The sequence below is a fragment of the Leptonychotes weddellii genome, unplaced genomic scaffold, assembly GCF_054177405.1.
Source record: "Leptonychotes weddellii isolate Sample4059 unplaced genomic scaffold, ASM5417740v2 HiC_scaffold_8003, whole genome shotgun sequence".
Lineage (NCBI taxonomy): Eukaryota > Metazoa > Chordata > Mammalia > Carnivora > Phocidae > Leptonychotes > Leptonychotes weddellii.
Window position 1 is genome coordinate 1 of NW_028050510.1, and position 8,397 is coordinate 8,397.

The window sequence follows — 8,397 nt, forward strand, 5'->3', positions numbered from 1 at the left end:
GCTCAGACCCCTGGCCACACTCTGGCCTGGGTCTCTCTCCTCCTCTTGGCCGGTGTATGCCCTGCCCGCTCCAGCGTCCCCGCCCTTCATGGAGGTGGTTCCCCTGCAGAAGGGGACAGAGCTGTCACCGCGGGAGCAGGATGCCCCACAGAGGAAGGGGCTTTAGGAAATGTCCCACAGCTGCAGCATAGTGTCCTCTGGAGATCTATGGTGGCCCTGTCCTTTCATTTATACGCTGTGTGAAAATGAAGCTCAGAGAGGACAAGGGGTTCACCCCAAGTCACTTCGGGGGCTACTGGCCAGGCTGAGAGGAAACCTGGTGTCACTGGATCTGGGCTGGTCTCCTCCTACACACAGACCCTCCTGGGGGCCCATTTCTGTCTTAGGTTCATCTGCCTGCCTGGAAACATCCAGGGGAATGCCCCACTGGGGAAGGGACAGGATTATCAAGAAGGCGCGGTGTCCGGAGATGTAGAAAGACCTAGAAGGGGAGGACTGGGAGCAGGATTGGCTTCCAAGACCCCCTCCCCTCCCCAGTCCCGAGCGTGCCGTTCTGACGGCCCCAGTGGGGATCTGGGTGACAGGTGTGGGCCGGAGCCGGCGTGGGGACCCTGACCTGACCTGGGGCCAAGGAGCACACCTGTCCTTGCGGCCTCGGAGGGGAAGCCAGGGCCAAGGATTCTGAGGGAGCAAAGGGCTTTCTGGGTGTGAGCACGGTGGGGAAACGGAACAGCAGTGACCTGGTGCCTTGCCTGTTTATGATAAATACCACTGAAGTACATCGTAAACCGGACGCTGCCCGTCTGGGGGAGGGGCGGGTAGGTTTCGACGTGCGCACTGTCTCAGGTGATCGCCTCGGTGCAGATCCCCAGCTCCGATGTGCTGTGAGCTCACTGCTTCACGGGCCACACGACCGTTTCCCTTACAAGTGTCCCCCCCCCTTCTTGATCCATGAAGTCCCCTTATTGATGCTACTTGTGTTTCCAACAGGAGAAGGAATGCGCCAGGCAGCCACCATCTGCAAGTCCAATTTTAAGGTGAGCTTTGAAGCTGGGCAGACTGCCTCTTGGAAGTGCGGGACTCGGCGTCATCCTCCCGGCAAGAACAGGAGGCTTGCAGCCATTCTGGGATACTGTGGTGGCTCGGTGCGCAGGCCTGGAGCTTCTGTGGCCCTGTTCCTTTCCAGAGAGGCCACGAGGCCACAGGGATCCCTCCAGATGCAGGCTGCGTAGACGTGACCGGTGATTTCCTTGGGGGACCAATCGATGTTCCTATAAGGGTCTAGTCTCTGGCTGCTTCTGTCCTGGCGGGGAATGGATTGATCCGAGTGACTTAACGTTTGTTTTAACTGAGCTTCTCATTGAAGCCTAACACACACAGAGGAAAAAGCACAAATTCTAAATTAACTTTCACAAAGTCAACGTCCCTGCATGGCCAGCAGCGGGGCCAGGGAATGGAGATTTGCAGGGCCTCCACTGCCCCCCACTGTCCCCCTCCAGTCACGTCGTCGCCACCCCCTCCCCCTGCAAGGGGGACCTCTCTCCGGACTTGTGTGGCCGTGCACAAAATTGGTCTGTTCTTCGGTTTTATGGAAATGGAAGGGCGCAGTGTGTGCTCCCCTCCCTCCACCTTCCCTTGCTCCGCACTGTGGCCCTGCGGTCCGGCCGTGCGCTGGTCCTAGCGGGGCTTCATTCTTGTCTCGGAGACGTTCCACTGCTGGTTCTCCGCTCTTGGCGGACGTGTGCGTTGTTCCCACTTGCGGCGAGTCTAGACTCCCTGGGAACAATCCAGTACACATCCTGGTGCACACACGGGCACTTTCCAGTTGGCTGTGTATCCAGGAGCGCAGTCGCTGGGCCCTTTGCTCAGAGCACTTACGTCTATATACTCAGCCCAGAAGGGCTTCCAGACACTTTCCCGAGGAGCTCGAGCCAGCCCGTATGCAGCCCAGAGCCCGCCAGCATCCTGGCTGCCCGACTGCTCGCTCCACGTCCTGGCCGGCTCGGCTGCCGTGCGCCTTCTCCCTTTAGCTGCTCGGGGTGCGGTGGTTTGCGTCTCGCCTCCCCCCACCGACCAGGCACCTTTTCATGTGTTTACTGAACCTGTGAGCATCCTCTGGATCAACGTAGTCCTGTTTCCTCTAGTCTCCCTTCTAACTGGACATTGTTCTGGGCTCCTTAGGCGGCTAAGGAATCAGGGGGCCTCCTCGACGGGGCTCTTGGGCAAGAACCCGTTTCTAAGTTCTCCTGCGTCTAGACATGTGGCTCCGGGAGTGGCAGATCTAAGAAGCTGTGGGCTCGGAGAGGCGTGGGCTGGCACTGCATCTGAGCATCTTGGTGACCCCGTGGTCCTTGGCCCCCTTCCCCAGGTGGAGCTCCCTTCATGCTCCTTCATTCCTGGGCCTGCCTGACATCCTGTTTGCTCTGTGCTTCAAGGCCCAGGGAGGTGGGGTGGGCCCGGGGTCGGGGTCGGGGGATGCCAGTGAGCTCTTTGCTCACAAGAAGCCTCTGCTTGATGAGGTCCTAAAGCATGCCAACTCAGGACCTACGGGTATTCATAAGGCAGTGTGTGATTGCGGACAGAGGTGCAGGTTGCAGACTGAGCATCTGAGCAGGGAGAAGGTCTGCCTTCTTGGAGAAGGCAGGTTACGGAGCCTGAAGGAGCCGGGAGCCCAGGCCAGTGCACAGCTGGGAGGGAGGGGGAGGACCCCGGGAGGACAGCCTGTGGTTGCTGTGAGCCACCGGGGCGAGCTGGCACCAGGAGAGAGCCCAGGGGAGGCTGTCTACCACGAGTGGCTGTGTGAGCTGCCAACCGGGAGGCTTGGGTGAGCCACCTTCCCTGTCCTCCTCTGTGTCCCTGCCTGCAGTACATGTACTGGACGATGCTTCAGCAGCTGACCCACCACACCATCAATGGCTGCAACCTTCGCCCAGGGGACCTGTTGGCTTCTGGAACCATCAGCGGGCCGGTGAGTCTCCCATGGCCTTGGGTGCTGCCCATGCAGACAGCCTACTCCGCACACAGACACGAGGGCCCTGAGCGCGTCCTGCAGAAGGGACTTCCCCCCGGGGCGGGTGCATCTGACAACTCTTCCTTCTTATAGCTTCGTCCAGTGGGGGGTGCACGGGGCCTTCCTTTCCAGGTCCAGACCTAGAGACACTGTCAGATGGGAGGCTGCATCTGTCTGCTCGGGGGACAGGGTGACATGTGGGGGGCGTCAGGGAGCGGCCATGGTGTCTGGCTGTCACCGGCTCCCATGCACCCTCCCGGGATGAGGTGACCCCACTGCTGTGCCCCCTGCACTCCCATGCCACCCTAAGCCCATGGGAGAGTCGTAGAACCTTAGGGGATGGTGACTTTGGGATGGTGCACGTGCTAGTCACTTCCTGCAAGGTCCTGACCGCAGTGGGAGGGTATCAGGCATGGCAGTGTCTGGGTACGCTGCAGCCCCCGGGGCGGGCAGGGGCCTGGACGCACTGCCCCAGCACTGCCCGAGGCCCAAACAGCGCGAGCGGGGCCCGGCGCAGAGTCCCACCCGTCCCTGCCCGGGGCCCCTCGGCTTTGCCAAGTCCTCCCTGCAGCCGACACGCTCACCAAGATGGAAGCACACGTGAGGACTTCTTCCCCTTCTTGTGCCGAAGGAGCCAGAGAGCTTTGGCAGCATGCTGGAGCTGTCGTGGAGGGGGACAAAGGCCATTGAGCTGGGGCACGGACACACCAGGAAGTTCCTGCTGGACGGTGATGAAGTCATCATAACAGGTGAGGGCAGCCAGGCCCGGGGGACTCCGCGCGTCCCCCGCTCGCCTGCGCGCCCTGTTCTGGCCGAGAAGCCGTCTGTGCGATCTCGTCCCCACTCTGGCATTCCCGGGCCCCCCGTGTCTGCTTGAGACCCTCCCCCACAGCTGTGGCCCCCGGGGACTGTGAAGCTCAGTCCTTGGGACCGAGAAGACCCCCGGAGTCCGCTCTGTCTCCTTCCTTCCCGAGCGAGGCTGTGGAGTAGCAGCAGGCTCCCGGAGTCCTGGTGCCGGGACCCTGTGGCCTGTGACCGGGCTGAGCCAGGCCACTCTGCCCGCCGGATGTTCTCACTCAAGCGGAAGGCACAGCGACGGCCAGAGGCAGACCTGAGTCCACCCCCAGATCCCTCTGGCTGTGTGACCCTCAGCGAGTCATTGACCCTCTCAGACTTGGGTGCCTCATCTTTATTTATTTATGTTTTAAAAGATTTTATTTATTTATTTGAGAGAGAGAGAGAGAGCATGAGTGGGGGGAGGAGCAGAGGTTTTTTGTTTTTTAAAGATTTAATTTTTAAATGTTATTTATTTTATTTTTTTAAGATTTTATTTATAGGTTCCTCATCTTTAAAATGGAGTTAACGATACAGAACTTATCCTCACGGCATGGTTGTAAGGATGAGGGGAGCCGGTTTATTCCTTCATTCTCTTTTTTTTTTTTTTTTTGAGATTTTTTTTTAAATTTATTTGAGAGAGAGAGAACGAGAGGGAGGAGGGTCAGAGGGAGAAGCCGACTCCCCGCTGAGCAGGGAACCCAACGAGGGACTTGATCCCAGGACCCTGGGATCCTGACCTGAGCTGAAGGCAGACGCTTAACGACTGAGCCACCCAGGAGCCTCTGTTCCTTCATTCTCACGCACCTGCCGCGAGTCCCATTCTGGGGTTCCAGTTGTGAACAAGACAAATGCAGGGTCTGGTCTTCGGGAGCACCTGGCAGGGTTAAATCTCTTGCCTGGGGTCTCACTACCCGTAGGCACTGAAACCGAGGTCCCCACCCGGGCAGCTTCTCTTCAGGCCCCCGACTCTGAACCCCTTGTTTTCCTACCATCATTGTGCATCTCTCCAGGCCCGTGTTTCAGAACCCTCGGGTGCGGGCCAGTGGGCACGCCTGCCCCAGTCCTCCATGCTCACAGCCCCCTGTGTCACATTGTCACCTGCTTCCTTGGCCCCGTCCTCGTGCCTCTGTTTCCTCTGTGCATCGGCACAGCCTGCTGAGCAGCCTTTCCGAGCCTCACGCCCCCTCTGTGTAGCTGCGCACCCCAAGCGGCCACCCTCCGAGGGGGGGCTGCCATCCTGTGCCCGGCCCCACTGTCCATGCTGTGAGCATGGAGGACTGGGGCAGGCGTGCCCACTGGCCCGCACCCGAGGGTTCTGAAACACGGGCCTGGAGAGATGCACAATGATGGTAGGAAAACAAGGGGTTCAGAGTCGGGGGCCTGACGAGAAGCTGCCCGGGTGGGGACCTCGGTTTCAGAATCCAGGAATTCCGTCCTCTCCCATCTCCGGGGCCCCCACCTAGCCGTTCCAGGCTGGGCAGCGGTCCAGGGCCGGGGGCAGAGGAGACTGGTGCTCAGGCCTCACATGTGACCATGGCACCTGAGCCACAGTTGGCGGGAGAAGCCACACGGGATGTGTGAGGTCCACTCGCGTTCTTGATTTGATCCAGAGGGTCCTTGAGAGACACTCGTTTGTTTCCTTGTTCTTATGAGTGATGCTCATCGCACGTCCTTCCCATCACACATCCCGGCCCTCCCAGCGTTCCCTGGAGTGTGGGAAGAGTGCAGCACCTACACCAGTTAGGGTCCTCAGAGAAACAGAAACGAGAAGGTATGTATGTATAGAGAGAGATTTGTTTTAAGGAATTGGCTCATGTGAGGCCGTTACTGGTGGTTTGTGCGTGCCTTGTCGGGAAGGAGCTCTGGAGGCCAGGCAGAGACACTCCGGGAGAGGCAGTCCCTCGGGTCCACAGAGTGAATGTTGGCACGGGAGGAGGACAATGGGAATAGGTTGGTGGAATTCTCCGGAGCCAGGACGGAGGATTACAATTGGGCGGTAGGAGAGGTGTGGGTTACATATTAATAAAGAGATAAAGAAGAGGGACTTTCATGGAACTCCGGGGAGTGGGTGCAGGGGAGACCCCACTGCGGACACCTGTGGGAGGGAGCGCGAGTGGGGGAGTGGGGTGGGAGGGGGGAACCCGGGCCTCTGAGTGCGGTGCCTTCACCTGCCACCACCCCGCGGGGCAGCGGGCCCTGCTGAGCGGCCCTCGGCCTCTGTGGTCCTGTCCCCGTTCCCCTCCTGCCGACGCCACCCCCTCACCTGCTCTGGCCTCCACGAGGCCTGGGGCCCCGGGGGAGCGATGCCGTCTGAGGGGCCTGGGCCGAGGCCTGACACTCCCAAGTCTGCGCGTTTCCATCCACCTTCTCTCTGGGGCCACTCCCGGGCTCTTTAAGACCTGCCTGTAACTGTCACTGTCTTGCCGGAAACTCCTCCGTGAGCCTCCGTGGCCTCAGAATAAGGCTCAAAGTCCTTAACACGGTTCCTCTGAGCTCTCTGTAAGCAGCCTCTCTGGGGCCCATGCGACGGCTTCACGGAACGAACGCAGCACACAACGCCCCTCGCCTGGGCCTCCGTGCCCGCGCAATGCCGTCCCCTCGGTGCCCTCCTGGCGAACTCCTACCCACCCTTCAAATCCCAGCCCAGATGCTCCTGCCTTCCTGCTCCGGCTCCTCCGCGCTGGCCTCTCGGAACCGCGCACACTGCGCCCTCTGACTCCGGGCGGGCCAGGCCTTCCCGCTAGCCAGACCCCCCGCCCAGCCTTTCCCTCATCCTGTAGAAGTGGAATCGGAGGCCGAAGCTCACGTTGGTTGAACATTAGGCATTTGTGGAACTCAGGCAGTGTGGCCTCTGCGAATTAGCAGACCTGGGCTTTGAACCCAAGCCCACTCGGGGAGGGGTGACCCCGTCAGGAAAGCCGTGCTTCCGAGGGCCCCTGACGGCAGGACGTGCCTGGAGTCCCTCTCGGTTCCCCCGTGGCTCTGCTCAGCTTCTGGGGACGGTGGTTCTTCTGTTCAAAATACGTCTTCATCATTCCTGCGTAGGGTCTGGCGGACAGGGCTCGGGCTATGCTTCCTGTGAGCCCGGCAGCCTCGTGGCCAACCCTGTCCTTCTCTGTCCCAGGCCACTGCCAGGGGGATGGGTACCGCGTCGGCTTTGGCCAGTGTGCTGGAAAAGTGCTGCCCGCTCTCTTGCCCGTGTGACCTCTGCGTTGCTGGACATGAGGAGCTCCCCGCCCCCACCTGGGACGTCAGCGGTCGTCTGTGGGGCTGTGGGCCTGGTTCTTCATCAGGGGTAAATAAAGCCAGTGTGCTCGGCCTTCACGCTCTACGCCCCGTGCTGTCGCCGTGTGTGAGGTCCACTCGCGTTCTTGATTTGATCCAGAGGGTCCTTGAGAGACACTCGTTTGTTTCCTTGTTCTTACGAGTGATGCTCATCGCACGTCCTTCCCATCACACATCCCGGCCCTCCCAGCGTTCCCTGGAGTGTGGGAAGAGTGCAGCACCTACACCAGTTAGGGTCCTCAGAGAAACAGAAACGAGAAGGTATGTATGTATAGAGAGAGATTCGTTTTAAGGAATTGGCTCATGTGATTGTGGAGGCTGGCAAATCCAAAATTTGGTAGGCTGGAGACCCAGGGAAGAGTTGCAGTTTGAGTCTGAAGGTGGTGTGCTGCGGAATTCCTTCCTCCTCCAGGGAGATCAGGCCTTTTTCTCGTAAGGCCTTAAACTGATTAGATGAGGCCCACCCACATTTTGGGAAGGTAATCTGCTTTACTCAAAGTCCACTCACTCAAATGTTAATCTCATCTGAAAAATGCCTCCACAGCAGCATCTAGACTAATGTTGGACCAGACATGAGGGTATCGTAGCCCAGCCAAGTTGACACATAAAGTCATCCCGGCACCCCACACATCCTTGGGGGCTGACTTGGGGGGGTGCATGAGTTGCAGACTTGGTCCACGGGCGCTGTGGCTGTCTCGGCACATTGTAAGTCTCGGGTGGAGCCCCCAGGTTGTGGGCACACACACCTGAACTGTGAGAGGGCAGAAAGGGGGCCAAGGGGGCTCGCTTTGCTTCCCTTGGAAGCCCATGAGAATCAGGAGAGTGAGCCCTACCCACGGCAGACGGGCAGCCCCAGCCCCAGCCTGGTTCCTGGTCCCCTGGTGACTTCTCTTGAGCTGGTGGACCACAGCAGAGCCTGCGAGCAGGACCGAGCATGCAGAGCCTGTCCCGTCAGGTCATGCCATCCATTCATTCCTGAAATCTTTGTGGAGTGCCCTGTGTCCAGCACTGTTCTGAGCACAAGAGATGCTGCAGAGCACAGAATAGCCCAGCCTCGGCCCTTGTGGTGCTTACTTGCCAGTGGGAGGCAGACAGACTAAACAAGCAAAGGGACAAGGAAAAGACAGACCGCATGTAAGTTAGCGATGAGGTCTCCGGAGCCCTGGGGGACGTCGGTGTTATTATAAGCAGGGTGGTCAGGGAAGGCTTATGTCTTAGATTCTTAGTACTTTCCTGCCAGGCAGCAGGAGGGAGGCAGCCAGCTG

The 8,397-nt window shown here is 59.4% G+C and overlaps 1 protein-coding gene across 2 annotated transcripts; it reads left to right on the forward strand.

The window, feature by feature from the left end:
• Window positions 1–73: 73 nt before the first annotated feature.
• Window positions 74–7,178, forward strand: LOC145719885 (fumarylacetoacetase-like). Of its 2 annotated transcripts, XM_081811496.1 has the most exons (5): window positions 74–1,037; window positions 2,867–2,968; window positions 3,642–3,759; window positions 5,501–5,618; window positions 6,972–7,178. In XM_081811496.1, exons 1-5 carry the CDS (start codon window positions 759–761, stop codon window positions 7,144–7,146), a joined length of 792 nt encoding a protein of 263 aa, XP_081667622.1. In that variant the 5' UTR covers window positions 74–758; the 3' UTR covers window positions 7,147–7,178. The 2 variants fall into 2 exon arrangements, with proteins under 2 accessions (XP_081667622.1, XP_081667623.1); XM_081811497.1 differs by lacking the exon at window positions 5,501–5,618 and having other exon boundaries at window positions 112–1,037.
• Window positions 7,179–8,397: the final 1,219 nt, after the last annotated feature.